This window comes from Entelurus aequoreus, linkage group LG06, assembly GCF_033978785.1.
Source record: "Entelurus aequoreus isolate RoL-2023_Sb linkage group LG06, RoL_Eaeq_v1.1, whole genome shotgun sequence".
Classification (NCBI taxonomy): Eukaryota; Metazoa; Chordata; class Actinopteri; order Syngnathiformes; family Syngnathidae; genus Entelurus; species Entelurus aequoreus.
In genome coordinates this window covers 29,674,050-29,689,794 of record NC_084736.1, presented here as the reverse complement: position 1 = coordinate 29,689,794, position 15,745 = coordinate 29,674,050, and the positions used below count along the sequence as shown (strand labels likewise).

Genomic DNA, 15,745 nt, shown 5'->3' with positions numbered 1-15,745 from the left:
ACAATGGCCTTCCCAAAGTCCTGAACTAAATGTGTGGACAATGCTGAAGAAACAAGTCCATGTCAGAAAAGCAACAAATTTAGCTGAACTGCACCAATTATGTCAAGAGAAGTGGTCAAAAATGCAAGTAGAACCTTGCCAGAAGCTTGTGGATGGCTACCAAAAGCGCCTTATTGCAGTTAAACTTGCCAAGGGACATGTAACCAAATATTAACATTGCTGTATGTATACTTTTGACCCAGCAGACTTGGTCACATTTTCAGTAGAACCATAATAAATTCATAAAAGAACCAAACTTCATGAATGTTATTTGTGACCAGCAAGTATGTGCTCCAATCACTCTATCACAAAAAAATTTGTAGAAATTATTGGAAACTCAAGACAGCCATGACATTATGTTCTTTACAAGTGTATGTAAACTTTTGACCACGACTGTAACTGCCCGAGTGCGGTGTAAACTTTTGACCACGACTGTAACTGCCCGAGTGCGGTAGTTAGCTTCTGTGTTGCATCAACTTTAATGCAAATACCAACATCCTGAATGAGTCACTTGCATAGTCCTGCCAACAAACCCCTTGTGGTCTACAGATGGCAGCAGAAAAGTATGAGGAAGGTGAGCAGGCCTTGCAGGAAGCCAAACGTGTGGAGGCGGAGCACCAGGCAAGGCTAAGAAACATCCATTCCCAGATCGAGAAGCTGAGGCAGCTTGAACAGCGCACTATTCAGGTGTTGGTTAAAAAATGTGCTCTTTGAAAATAAATCAACCTGTTTGTAGTCGCTGTGCTCGTTTAAGCAACAATCACCTCAATTGTAGGAGCGACTACGGTTTCATCAGCTGCAAATCAGTGAGAAGGTTCAACCCAAACTACCCTCTGGAACACAAAGCAATCCGACTGTTTTAACAGGTACCATCAACGTTTAGTGTGGATTTAAAGTATTCTTTGAATCGTTGTATTTATCTGGAGACTCAGGTTCAGTGATGCCAGAAACCAATCTGGCACCAACACCGAAGACCACTAAGTCATTGCCCGATCCTCAGTCTCTGGCACGCCTGGCGATATGGAAGTACAACGAAATAAAGGTAAGCGACAATAACATCAAGTAGTGCGGACAAGTCACTGTGATAAGACTGCTTCCTGGGGGTGTTTGCAACTTTTCCAATGTTTTAGTCGTTATATATCCCGCCCTCTTACAGCTGTCAGCACGTAATGACACAAACTTCGCCCGTTTAGTAACACACGCATTAGCTTTGTGCTGTTAGTTAATGATAGCGTTTTGGCTAGTGTTGTATATTTTTTGGTCGTGCGATGGGTGATGAGCCAAGAAGACGCCAAAGAGGAATCGTCGAACAAAAAGCATTATTTGTTTCAGCGAGACTCAGACTGGAGCTGCAGCTCCAAGAGAGAGACTATGGCTCGGATTACTGTTCTGCTGTCTTCTTGGACAACTGTACTTAAATACCTCTTACACGAAGACCCTTTTCCTTTGTAGGTCTAGCCTTGGAGTCGGTCAGTCTGGCCAGTCAATCTTTCCTTGACATTATTCCTATGATCAGTTTGAGTCGGGTGACCTCCGACCCCTATCCTCTACTCCTACCTGTGGGGGCTTCCTACCAGATGTTGCTAATGTTTTTATTATCACTCCTGAACTCCAAACCTGCATTCCTGTTGGATTACAATTTCCTGGGGGTAAGGGCCACCACTCTCTGGAGAGTTTGTGATGAACATGTGCACCTTTGAAGTTATCTAAAGTTAGCGACTATTCAACGTATATTTTGTCATAACAACATAACTTAAAATTGTTAGTTGCTTTTCTGTGCGCACACTAGGGCTGGGTGATAAAACGGTATCAGTATATATCACGATGCTTGTAATTGATATCAATAAAAAATGCATACGATAAATAGTTTCCGTCTTCGTCGGAAGTATGGAAGCAAGGTTGGTTGCATGGACAGAGGCACTTGCTCTCTGGTAACCGAGCAACGCAGGAAGTCCCCATATAGCTGCCTGGGCTATGCTTGTATTTTATTCTTCAATTTAGGACCTCCAGAATCAGCATGTCCCCATCCATTTGTGTCAAGTTGGAATTACGTCTGAAAACATTTGACAAGTTGATTTCATGTCCGTTCCGACTCGCCGCCCATTATCATGTTTCAAAGTGCCTGTCAAGTTTGGTTGTCTGGCGCTTGATTCTTTGCATGGAATGAGAAGAGAAAGTAAAAATGGAGAAATTGTGGATACAAGAGAAAAAGTCCCCTGGACAGTATGGCACTTTTTGGGATTTTTTCAGGGACCAATGTGGTCTGTAAATGATGCAAGGCGCTCAGCTCCACCAAAACCGCTAATACCACCGTAGCCACGCTCACCCTTTAGAGCACAGCTGTAACTTAACCTGCAGAACATAGTTAAAGTTAAAGTACACATGATTGTCTCACACACTAGGTGTGGCGAAATTATTCTCTGCATTTGACCCATCACCCTTGATCACCCCCTGGGAGGTGAGGGGAGCAGTGAGTAGCAGCAGTGGCCGCGCCTGGGAATAATTTTTGGTGATTTAACCCCCAATTCCAACCCTTGATGAGTGTCAAGCAGGGAGGTAATGGGTCCCATTTTCATGGTTCTTCTCAGATTTCTCTGTTTACATTTTCACACTATTTTCTTACACTTTATTAAGCATTTCTTACATATTCCTTATTTGTGCACCTTCATTTTAAGAGCTTTTTAAGTGTTTGATGTGATTTTATACTTTTGTATACATTGTTTTCCATGCTTGTGTTGATATTTACTTTCCTCTGTGCCTTGATATCTGACGGGATTCTAATCAGAAAGGTTACAAATACAATAACAATGTTAACATTTAATAGATTTTTCTCCTGTTCCTTATTTTCGACAAAAAAATATCAATCAATATTGACCGATGTACACTTATATTGTGATTATTATGGTTATATCGCCCAGCCCTAGTGCACAAGCCTGAATGCCAGAAATATTCCTCGGGCCGACGAGCAATTTGTATTGATTAGTGATAGGGTCAGACGATACTGAAGCATCGCTGCCTTGTGAAACACCAGGAGTGATGCAGTGTCCCTATTAAGAAAGACTATGTGACCGATACAGCTGCTGTGTCATTTCACTATGAGGCAACAAACTTGTGTATCGGGAAGCACATTTTTGGGCTCTCAAGTGAGTTTGTACTAAATGAAGTCAGGAGAGTGACGTGCCGTATTTTGTCACCACCGATGTACATGGAACTAAAAATAAATCCAAAATGGGGGATCATTTTGATCTCATAGCGCAAAGTTAGGTGAACTGTCTTCTCCTGCTGACCATTGGCTCATTGACCAGAGTTGCATGTTTCATATTCCTTTCTGCACAAGTTATTTACACACAATAATTATATTTGCCTGTCAAATGTGGTGACTTTTAAATCTAGTACAGTGGGTCTCACTTATTTCACAAAGTACCACCTCAGGAAAAAAACAACTTGGCTCTCCAAGTACCATCAATGATCAACATGAAAATACAGTAGGCACAAGTATTCATTAAAACAAGACAGGTTTAATTTACAAAGTATATTCAATATTTTTGGCCAGTCGCTTTACACCAGGGGTGTCAAACGTACGGCCCCCGAACAGGTTTTATCCGGCCTGCAGGATGCTTGACAAGTATAAAAATGAGCGGAAATTTTTGAATGAAAGAAATTGTTCTGAATGTATCCACTAGATGTCATAATAACAATTATTTGTAGATGCTACATATTTAATAAAATAAACCACGTTAGTGCACCAGTTAGTTGAGGAAAATTTGCAAAGTACATAAACATCCTGTGTTTTGATTTTGATATTTTTTAATCTTGATGGATCGAAAAATAACACCAATGAGTTGACTGATGAACATTATCACAATTTATTCAGAAAGTATAAGAAAACTTTAAATAAAAGGTAAAATACTAATTACTGCAACATGTAAGTGTAAACAATACCCCAACAACATTAGGATTTGTACATTTTCAGAATGAGTTCTATTTTTAAACAAAGAAAACAATCTGAAGTTGTATATTTTTAAGTTATCGTGCTGTGCTTTCACCAGTCTGGTCCACTTGGGAATAGATTTTTTTCCATGTGGCCCCCGCAAAATGAGTTTGACACCTCTGCTTTACACAATTTGAATATAGTATAATAGAACACTGTCCTTTGATCAAGCGTATTACTATTGATACACGCACCAGTTTGAGAATCACTTCTTGTAGATTATGAAATACCAACACTGTGCTAGTCAGTGTGACATATGCTCACTGAAGCCTTATTTACAAATTAGTAATTGTGAGACATATACATTTAAAATGTGTGCTGTTACATTGTTTGGTTAAAAAGTTGCTAAGCCCATTCAGTGCACATTTCAAATACTAACAATTTAACAGAATTTTTTTTCTTAACATTTGAATAAACGGTCTTAAATGCAAATTTCAGTGGTGTTCAAAGTGTGACATTACTCAAAATGAAAATTTGAGCTTCGTGTCACACAAAAAGGGAATAACTTTTTACAGTAAACATGGGACGTTGACTCAATACAATAACAAATAAGTGTAAACATCAAATGAAAAAGGTAATGGTTATAACTAGGGATGTCCGATATCGGCCTGCCGATATTATCGGCCGATAAATGCGTTAAAATGTAATATCGGAAATTATCGGTATCGGTTTTTTCTTTTTTTTAATTAAATCAACATAAACACAAGATACTTACAATTAATGCACCAACCCAAAAAACCTCCCTCATTCACACAAAAGGGTTGTTTCTTTGTTATTAATATTCTGGTTCCTACATTATATATCAATAGTCTGCAAGGATACAGTCCGTAAGCACACATGATTGTGCGTGCTGCTGGTCCACTAATAGTATTAACCTTTAACAGTTAATGTTACTCATTTTCATTAATTACTAGTTTCTATGTAACTGTTTTTATATTGTTTTACTTTCTTTTTTATTCAAGAAAATGTTTTTAATTTATTTATTTTATAATATTTTTTTTTTAAAGTACCTTATCTTCACCATACCTGGTTGTCCAAATTAGACATGTGTTAATTCCACGACTGTATATATCGGTTGATGTTGATATCGGCATCGGTAATTAAAGAGTTGGACAATATCGGATATCGGCAAAAAGCCATTATCGGACATCCCTAGTTATAACAGCATCTTCATATTTTCCTGGCTGAAGTGTGGTTTCTCCTGCACACAGGAACAACACTACTTGCAAGAGCAGCAGATCTTCCTCAACAACTTGAAGAAAAAGCCTTACGGACACAACAAGTCACATTGGACACCGGCAGTATGAATTCAAGTTTTTTTATTATCATTTTTAAATAAACCTCAATGTCACTCCCCAATGGGTTTTTTACTCTTCAGGTTGCTCCGCCCAAATCAAGTGTCACCTATAAAAGGACACAAAACAGGACATTTTACAAACTGTCTTAAGTCAGCAAGTTACATTTAATTTCATGCCAAGCCTCAGGTTACCATGAATCAACATTGAAGTTCAGACAGGGATAACTTTTATCATCACTGGCTTGATGAACATGCACGTTTTCACAGTATTTACCTGTCCACTGATGATCCTCTAGCAGCAGTTTATAGCTGCTAAACACAAACATCACTTTGTCAGCTCCAGTTTATTGTACACAACTCAAAAAAACATCTTTGACTAGTTCTCAGAAAAAGCTTTTAGCCATCGTCAGTTATCGCATCAGACGGCACTTCCAGTTATCATCATTGAGTTAAGAAGAAAGTAGGACATTGCAGTAGTTTCATACACACCTCAATCTGACATGGAACATCTGGAGCAGGAACCTAAAACAAAACATTTAGTGAGTGATGGATCAACTAGCTTCTATATTCTCACGTCTACTGCTTAGTCCAGGGGTCGGCAACCCAAAATGTTGAAAGCCATATTGGACCAAAAATAAAATCTGTCTGGAGCCGCAAACATTTTAAAGCCTTATATAAGTGTTATGAGGGCAACACATGCTGTAAGTGTCTATATTAGCCTACTATCAAATGATGCAAATCTTCGTTGACAGATATGTTTAAATGTAATATTTATTCTGCACATTTTTACAACATTAGTAAAATGGAGGCTTTTCAGAGGGTGAGATAACTCCTGGAAACGACGGGCTTAGAATGCACAGGTAAAGATGTGTGTGTCAAAGTTGAAGGAAACTACAAATAAAATGCCCTAAAATACGAGGCATAATGATGCATTATGTACATACAGCTACCATCGATTAGCTTGCAGTGACCAAATAGGCCTGATTAGCACTCCACAAGTCAATCTGTGTTGGCCCTGTGGTGAGGTGGCGACTTGTCCAGGGTGTACCCCGCCTACCGCCCGATTGTAGCTGAGATAGGCTCCAGCGCCCCCCCCCCCGCGACCCCGAAGGGAATAAGCGTAGAAAATGGATGGATGGAAGTCAATTCACAGAATTCACACACAGCACAGGACGTTGGCTGGACAAACAGACAAAGAACAAGTGGCTTTTAACATCTCTCTATGGCAGCATCGGAGAAAGTTGTACATGCAAACAAACTATGGTGCGTTCAAGGACTTCCGAAATTACGACAAAAAGGCGCGCGCCAAATACTCTCATCAGTGAAGCATGTTTAATATAAACAGTGGGATATCGAACAATTAGGAAAGTTAGTGTCATGTTTGTCTTCCTACAGAAACCATATTCAAACAAATATATTTTTGTGGATTACTAGGGCGGCGCTACAGAGCCGCGCGTTGCCGACCCCCGACTTAAGTCAGATAGCATTGTCTTCCACAGGTGGTCTTCAGACAGGGATAACAAAACTCATCACATTTTACAGAGCAGATTTATAAAAAAAATCATTAAATGTCACAAATTACCTGTCAGAAGATGCATGGCTGCAGGCGTGACCACGTGTTGCTCGCCTTGGAGCTAGCATGCTAACAAGCTAGCGCGTACAACTTCACATTTCCGTCAAAACGGTGGCTTTTCACGGAGGGTCGTGTGCTGCAATCAGCATCGTAGCTGAACAGAAAGACATAGAAATGTATGAAAAATACGACACGATAAAGAGATCGATGCTCGCGTCCGAGACGACGACGGTGGAGAGAGAGCAAAGACAGGAAGGCTTGCGCGATGCGTTTTTATACTTCGCTTACGTCACTACCAACGTGACTTGGAACTGGGCGTGGCTAAAGCTGGCTGTGAAGTAACCACCAGTACCCGGATGTTCTTCTTCTTCTTCTTTTAGTGTTTTAAAAAAAATTGTGTATTGCTTTATAACCTGTTTGTTCTGAGTGCAATCCTAATATATCTTCCACTGCTAACCTAATATTCTCTATCGCTAACTTATTTCCCAGTATTTCCCTTTCTCTATTATATTTCCTACAATGTATTAAAACAGGTCTTACATTTTCTATCTGTTGGCAAGAATCACACAGTCCTGTAGCATGTTTCCCCATCAATTTCAATGAACTATTTAGATATGTATGTCCTAATCTCATTCTAGTAATAATGTCTTCTTCCTTCCTATTTCTATTGCCTCCTCTCATTACACCTACTCTCCTCTGGACTTTGTAATACTCTCTACCCTTTGTTTCCTTATTCCAATTATCCTGCCACTTTTTTATTGTGTTCTATCTTAATGATGTTCTTCACTTCTTCTTTACTGTGCTTAATCTCCATGTTTACTTCCGTTTTAGTGGTTGCTTGTTTTGCGTACTTATCAGCTAATTCGTTCCCCTCAACTCCTACATAAACAGGAACCCAAAGAAATGTTACCACACCTCCCGCTTCATTTATTCTGTAGACTGCCTGAACACTTTCATAAACTAAATCTTGTCTTGTTTCTGATGCTATGTTTTTTATGCTAGTCAATGCACTGCTGGAGTCCGAGCACACGACTGCTTTTCTTGCTTTATTTTCCTCTAGCCAATGAATTGTCATATAAATTGCTACCAATTCTCCCGTAAAAACAGATAATTTATCACTAATTCTTTTATTTAATACTATGTTTCCTTGTGGGATAACTGCTGCTGCTCCTACCTTATTATTTATAGTTTTTGATGCATCTGTGTACACCATTATGTTGTCTAAAAACGTTTCCTCAATCTATCTGGTAACTATTTAAATTTCTATTCTTTAGTAATTGCATGTTTACATTTGGGTTTTCATACATCCACGGTGGTATTGCAGGGATTGGTACTGTAGGGCTAACTTTAATATTATCAATTTGAGCTTTATTACATCGGTCTCCTATTATCCACCCGAAACTATTCATTTTTTTCTTCTCTTTTTCTTGGCAGTTTAGTAGCACTTGATGGGTTGGATGTCCTTGCTTGGACCCTTTTAAGTTTGCCCAATAAACTACTGACAGTTGATCTCTCCTCATATCTAAAGGTTTTTCATTCATCTCTACTTGTAATGCTGCAACTGGGGTTGATTTAGTAGCTCCACAACATAATCTTAAAGCCTGTGATTGGATCCTGTCTATTTTCCCAAGTAATGTTTTTGAAGCAGATTGATAAATAATGCATCCATAATGAATAACAGATCGAATTAAAGTGACTTATATTGCTTTCAATGTCTGCCTATCAGCCCCCAAGTCTTTACCCCTCAAAGCCCTCATTATATTTAACACCTTTGTACTTTTCTCCACTATTTTGCTGATGTGGGTTGACCAGTTAATATTTTTATCAAACCATATACCCAAATATTTAAATACTTTTACCTCTTCTATATTTTCTCCATAGAGTTTAATTTGGATCTCGTTTTGTACTTTCCTCTTTGTAAAATTATGACTTTTGTCTTTCCAACAGAGAATCTTAAACCCCACGCCGTTCCCCATTCTTGAACATTATTTACCGCTTTTTGAATCTTCTTTTGTATATGATTAGTATTTCTACCTCTCTTCCACATCACTCCATCGTCAGCAAACACTGCCACATCCACTAACCCTTCCACTTCACTAAAAACTTCATTTATCATTATTGAAAATAATACTGGACTTATTATACTCCCTTGCGGGGTCCCATTTTCCACTTCATATACTCTGCTGTATTCATTCTCTATTTTTACTAATATTTTTCTACTTGTTAAGAAGTCTTTTATCCATCTATACATTTTCCCTCTAATCACAATTATATTTAGTTTTATCAGCAACCCCTGTTTCCACAACATATCATAAGCTTTCTCTATATCAAAAAATACTGCAATTATACTTTATTTATTTATTTGTCCCTTTCTAATTTCCTCTTCCAGCTGCACTGCTGGGTCGTTTGTGTTTCTTGCTTTGCGAAATCCACTTTGGTAGTTTTTTATTATTTCTTTTGACTCTAAATAATATACTAGTCTTTCATTAATCATTTTTTCCATTACTTTACCCAAATTTGAGGTCAATGCTATCGGCCTATAATTACCTGCCTCTTCCGGGTCTTTCCTTGGTTTGCATATCGGAATTATTACAGCTTCTTTCCACTCTGCTGGTAATTTCCCTTCTTCATATATCCTATTATATAATTTCAAGACCACTTCTTTGCCAATGCTGCTTAAGTTTTTGATCATCTGATAACTCACCTGGTCTTTTCCTGGTGTTGTATTTTTAACCTTTTTCAATATTCGAACCATTTCATTCAAAGAAAATTTAATATCTATAGTGTTGGTTAAACTGTTATCATTGTCTTCCACCATTTCCCCAATATTTAAACTAATTGTTTCTTCTCTCTTTTGTTTTTGTACATTTCTCAAATTATCATTACTGTGCACTTTAACAAATGTCTTTGCTAAAAGTTCTGCTTTTTCTTTATTTTCTACCACACACCGTGTCCCATCTTTCATCACATGATTTTTATGTTCACTTCTGATCCCTGACATTTTCTTGGCCTAAAGGAGTAGTTCTATTTAATGATTCACAAAACGTTCTCCAATAGTGTTTTTTTGTCTTTTTAATAACGTACCTTACTTTAGCTTGGTGCCTTTTATATTGGATCATATCTTGGAAATTATGTGTTCTTCTCAATATTCTAAATGCTCTATTCCGTTCTTTTATTGCGTCTGTGCACGCTTGTGTCCACCACGGCACTATCTTCCTTCTTTTCCCTATACTACTCCTTGGTATGATCTTTTTGGCTGCTTCTATTATGCACTTTGTAATATCTGTATTCAGTTGTTCAATATCTTGATTTATATCCACTTCCTTTAATGTCATGTCAGTACTTTCCCTAAATTGTCCCCAATCACCGTGATTATACTTCCATCTTCCTTATTTTTTAGTGCTTTCTGTCCTTTGGTTTATGTTTATGTGAATGAAGATTGGGTAGTGATCACTTCCTATAGTGCTGTCTTTATTTATTTCCCACTCTACCTTTCCTGCTAACCCTTGTAACACTAGTGTTAAATCTATTGCTGTTTCTTTACCCGTAACTACATCTAACCTTGTTCCCGACCCATCATTCACACACACCAGTTCTTTTTCCTCCAAAAATGCTTCCAATGTTTCCCCATTCCAGTCATCCCGTTCACCCCACATTGTGCTATGTGCATTAAAGTCACCACACCAAATGATATTGCCACTCCAGTGCTCGACTATTTTTTCTAGTTGATGAATTTGTAATTTCTTGCACGGATTATAGAAGTTTAGCACTTTGTATCTTTCTTTATTATTCCATACTTCTACCCCTACTATTTCTAGTTCTTGTTTTTCTTTTAATATTGTATAATGCATGTCTTCTTTAATAAATATGGCACATCCTCCTCCTTGCCCATATTCAAAGGTATTGATTTTAGTCTGAATGACTATGAATTAACATACATAAACAGAATAAATAAAATAGGAGGAGGGGTCGCATTGTACATTCATAAATCTGTTACATTTAAAGTTTTAACAAACATGACCATAGCAGTCGATGGATTATTTGAATGTTTAACAGTGGAAATCCTAAATGACAAAAAGACAAATATCTTCATGAGTTGTGTATACCGGGCACCTGGTTGAAGCATAGAAACTTTCAATGAGTGGATGGGTAAACTATTTTCCTCTGTGAACCAAAAAAACATATTTATCTGTGGTGATTTTAACATTGATTTGTTAAACTCAACCAAGCAAAAACATGTTGATGACTTCATTGACACAATGTACAGCTTGTCTCTATATCCAACCATAACCAAACCAAGCTGAATAACAACACATAGTGCCACAATCATTGACAACATTTTTACAAACATTATGGGAAATCAAGTCACCAGTGGCCTATTTATATGTGATATCACTGACCATTTACCTGTCTTTACTTTATATGTGTCATGATCCGTTACCCGGATCATGGCATGATGTATGTTTTTGGTAATGTTTCTGTGTTAGTCTGTTTCCTGGGAGCACCCTCTTTCCCTGTTTACTGTTGGTTTCCATGGGCACTGATTCTCCTCACCTGTCTTAGTTTAGCAATTAGTGTTCTCGCCAGGTGTTTTGGTTAATCACTCCCCTTTATAGTGTGCGGTCACCCAGCAGTAGTTGCTGGGTCAATGTTTGCTGTAGGCAACATTTACGTCTCATGTTTTTTTTTCTCATCGCTGTAGCAAAGTCTAGCTTTCCTCGTTTTTTCACCTTTGGTGACATTTTGGTTTTGTTCTGCTCCACGCTTGCTAGCGTCCTCAGTTTTGTATTTTTGTCTTGCCTTTAATTTATTAAAATAATACTTCATCTTAACTCCACGACACTCCTGCTTGTCTCCTACCTTGGAAGGAACACAACAATCGCAGCCATGCGTCGAAGACGTAACAGATTGACCCAGCCAGACGAAGTGTTCCTGTCCAACATGGACAAGCAAGACATCCTCCGGGAGCTCAGAGCGGACGTCCAGCCATGGGAGAGCGAAGACGAAGCGGAGCTGTCCGAAGAAGACCTTCCGGCCGGCGCTCTGGTGGCATGGGGGCAGCTGATGGCGAAGTTGACGGAAGCAGAGACCCGCTTCCTCCCCCACTCTCAAGCCACCCGGACATCGTCCACGCCACCCGGTAAGCGAAGGCTCGGGCAGTGGGCAGGCACAGAGGCACATGCGTATGAGGGTTGCGAAATGGACACTTTTCCCCCAACGTTGTCTGCCAGGCTCTTCCCGTGCGGCTTCTCCTCCCCTCAGACACCACCTGCTGGCAATTGTCCAGAAAGACGCCAGCGGCGCTCACGCACAAGGCCAGCTCCCAGGCTTCCTAGAGCCCACCCGCCCGTGCCCTCTGCTCCCGCCGAACCCGCACAAGCGCTCCCCCCACCAGCTCCATCTAGCATCTGGAATCTGCTTCCTGAGGGGGGGGGCAGTGCTGGTAGCGTGTCAGCGGGGCAAGCAGACCTCATTCCACTGAGGTTGCTGCCTGCCTCTCCTCCAGCGGGGGAGCTGTCTGCTTCGGCCCTACTTCCTGCTCCTCTGGCTCCTCCCACGCCTGCCACGCTGACGCCACCATCAACGCTGGTGGTCCTGCAAACACCATCCTCTCCACCTCCTGCTCCAGCTCTGCAAAGCACACGAGACCCTGCAGAGACCGACCCAGTAAAAAGGGCATTGAACCAACAGGAAAAACAACTTGGACAACAGGAGGAACAGTTTGGCGTTCTTGGGGCTTGCGTCAACGCCATGGCGGAACGCCAAGATGCTCGCCTTGATGCTTTGGAGAGACAGCTGGGAAGTATACTCACCGCGCTGCAGGTGATGATTCCCCCTACGGCCCACCTAGCAGTCCAGCTGAGACCTCCGCCCACGCCGACAGACGAGCCGCCTGCTCCGCCTCTGGCTCCGCCCACGCCGGCAGACGAGCCGCCTGCTCCGCCTCTGGCTCCGCCCACGCCGGCAGACGAGCCGCCTGCTCCGCCCACGCCGGCAGACGAGCCGCCTGCTCCGCCTCTGGCTCCGCCCACGCCGGCAGACGAGCCGCCTGCTCCGCCCACGCCGGCAGACGAGCCGCCTGCTCCGCCTCTGGCTCCGCCCACGCCGGCAGACGAGCCGCCTGCTCCGCCCACGCCGGCAGACGAGCCGCCTGCTCCGCCTATGGCTCCGCCCACGCCGGCAGACGAGCCGCCTGCTCCGCCTATGGCTCCGCCCACGCCGGCAGACGAGCCGCCTGCTCCGCCTATGGCTCCGCCCACGCCGGCAGACGAGCCGCCTGCTCCGCCTATGGCTCCGCCCACGCCGGCAGACGAGCCGCCTGCTCCGCCCACGCCGGCAGACGAGCCGCCTGCTCCGCCCACGCCGGCAGACGAGCCGCCTGCTCCGCCCACGCCGGCAGACGAGCCGCCTGCTCCGCCTCTGGCTCCGCCCACGCCGGCAGACGAGCCGCCTGCTCCGCCCACGCCGGCAGACGAGCCGCCTGCTCCGCCTATGGCTCCGCCCACGCCGGCAGACGAGCCGCCTGCTCCGCCTATGGCTCCGCCCACGCCGGCAGACGAGCCGCCTGCTCCGCCTCTGGCTCCGCCCACGCCGGCAGACGAGCCGCCTGCTCCGCCCACGCCGGCAGACGAGCCGCCTGCTCCGCCCACGCCGGCAGACAAGCCGCCTGCTCCGCCCACCCCGACAGACGAGCCGCCTGCTCCGCCTCTGGCTCCACCCACGCCGGCAGACGAGCCGCCTGCTCCGCCTCTGGCTCCGCCCACGCCGGCAGACGAGCCGCCTGCTCCGCCCACGCCGGCAGACAAGCCGCCTGCTCCGCCCACGCCGGCAGACGAGCCGCCTGCTCCGCCTATGGCTCCGCCCACGCCGGCAGACGAGCCGCCTGCTCCGCCTATGGCTCCGCCCACGCCGGCAGACGAGCCGCCTGCTCCGCCTATGGCTCTGCCCACGCCGGCAGACGAGCCGCCTGCTCCGCCTATGGCTCTGCCCACGCCGGCAGACGAGCCGCCTGCTCCGCCTCTGGCTCCGCCCACGCCGACAGACGAGCCTCCTGCTTCCATGGCGATGCCTCCTGCTTCCATGGCGACGCCTCCTGCGGCTTCCACGGCGACGACGCTTCCTGTTTCCACGGCGATGACGCTTCCCGCGGCTTCCACACCTGCCTCGCCTACCACGCCTCCCACGGCTTCTACGCCTGCTTCGCCGACGACGTGCCCACCTCCTCATGTCAGGCGGGCCGCACCACGGCGCCGCCCACCTACTCGTGTCTGGCGGGCCACACCACGGCGCCGCCCACCTCCTCGTCTCTGGACTTTTTATGGACGCTTTTGGCGCCAACAGCAGCGACGCCCAGGACTTGGGTGTAGGACTCAAAGACTGCTGAGGTTCTGGCGTCAGTCTCGTCCGCCTCCTCAACGGCCACAGACATGGCCATTCCGAGGTCGCCCGCCTCGACAAAGGCGGCGACAATCTACTCGCCGCCGCCACCTGACTTGTCCCCGGTGGCTTCGGGGACACATGGCTGGGCGGCCCACCACCAAGACCTCCCTCCACCCTCCCGTGACTTTTGACTTATTCTGGAGGTTTTTTTTTTAGGGGAGGGGTTTCTAGTTTGGGACGTCTGGGATCCGTCCCTTAAGGGGGGGGTTATGTCATGATCCGTTACCCGGATCATGGCATGATGTATGTTTTTGGTAATGTTTCTGTGTTAGTCTGTTTCCTGGGAGCACCCTCTTTCCCTGTTTACTGTTGGTTTCCATGGGCACTGATTCTCCTCACCTGTCTTAGTTTAGCAATTAGTGTTCTCGCCAGGTGTTTTGGTTAATCACTCCCCTTTATAGTGTGCGGTCACCCAGCAGTAGTTGCTGGGTCAATGTTTGCTGTAGGCAACATTTACGTCTCATGTTTTTTTTTCTCATCGCTGTAGCAAAGTCTAGCTTTCCTCGTTTTTTCACCTTTGGTGACATTTTGGTTTTGTTCTGCTCCACGCTTGCTAGCGTCCTCAGTTTTGTATTTTTGTCTTGCCTTTAATTTATTAAAATAATACTTCATCTTAACTCCACGACACTCCTGCTTGTCTCCTACCTTGGAAGGAACACAACAATCGCAGCCATGCGTCGAAGACGTAACAATATGACTGTCATCTCAAGAAAACCAAAGACACTATGGCAAAAATCTCTAAACGAATAACAACTGAGGAAACAATCTGTGCCCTAAACAATAGTTTAGCAGTTCAGGATTGGACTTCAGTATACAGAGAACCTAATGTGGACAGTGCTTATTGTAATTTTTTAGACATCTTTACTTCCCTGCATAATAAACATTGCCCCGTAAAAGAATATTTTATAAAAGGAAAAAATAAAAATAGCCCTTGGATCACAAAAGGGATAATTAATGCCTGTAAAAAGAAAAACAATCTCTACAAACTTTTCATCAAAATAAAAACAAAAGAAGTCGAACAACGATACAAGAAGTACAAAAATAAATTAACTGATATTATAAGAATAAGCAAACGGTTATATTATCAAAAAAAAACTATATGAAAACAAAAATAGTATAAAAGGAACTTGGGATGTTTTGAATAGTCTAATAAAACAAGGATATTCCAAGTTGACATATCCTGATTACTTTATTGATGAAAACGGTGAAGATTATAATATGAGTAATGTAGTAAACAAGTTCAATAGTTTTTTTGTAAATGTTGGTCCTAAATTGGCTGTTGATATCCCAGACAATGGAGTTACAAAATCAAATATTGAACAGAATTCTTTGTCATTCTTCCTCTCAGCTACCAATGAGCAGGAAGTGACAAACATTGTGCGGAAGTGTAAAAGTAAGTGCTCCA

The 15,745-nt window shown here is 43.3% G+C and overlaps 1 protein-coding gene, 1 long non-coding RNA gene and 2 other non-coding genes across 11 annotated transcripts in view; 1 reads left to right on the top strand and 3 right to left on the bottom strand.

Annotated features, from left to right (window-relative positions):
- The window catches only part of LOC133652104 (fas-binding factor 1 homolog), a 64,417-nt gene extending 58,366 nt beyond the window's left edge, over positions 1-6,051 (top strand). For 5 of the 8 annotated variants that reach the window (XM_062050493.1, XM_062050487.1, XM_062050492.1 and 2 more), the window contains 4 exons: positions 589-726; positions 815-905; positions 966-1,081; positions 5,242-6,051. In XM_062050493.1, the coding sequence (XP_061906477.1) occupies positions 589-726; positions 815-905; positions 966-1,081; positions 5,242-5,337 (441 nt within the window). In that variant the 3' untranslated portion in view covers positions 5,338-6,051. Of the gene's footprint in view, positions 1-588; positions 727-814; positions 906-965; positions 1,082-1,491; positions 4,647-5,241 lie in introns of those variants that run through there. The other 3 variants (XM_062050488.1, XM_062050490.1, XM_062050489.1) reach the window with 3 other exon arrangements.
- Positions 5,335-7,301, bottom strand: LOC133652105 (uncharacterized). Its single transcript, XR_009826525.1, has 4 exons — positions 6,910-7,301; positions 5,817-5,849; positions 5,602-5,639; positions 5,335-5,434 (listed from the first exon to the last, which is right to left on the bottom strand). It is a non-coding gene; the product is annotated as an uncharacterized LOC133652105 (long non-coding RNA).
- Positions 5,504-5,573, bottom strand: LOC133652775 (small nucleolar RNA R38). Its single transcript, XR_009826620.1, has one exon. It is a non-coding gene; the product is annotated as a small nucleolar RNA R38 (small nucleolar RNA).
- On the bottom strand, positions 5,709-5,776 carry LOC133652776 (small nucleolar RNA SNORD49). The gene has a single exon (XR_009826621.1). It is a non-coding gene; the product is annotated as a small nucleolar RNA SNORD49 (small nucleolar RNA).
- Positions 7,302-15,745: the final 8,444 nt, after the last annotated feature.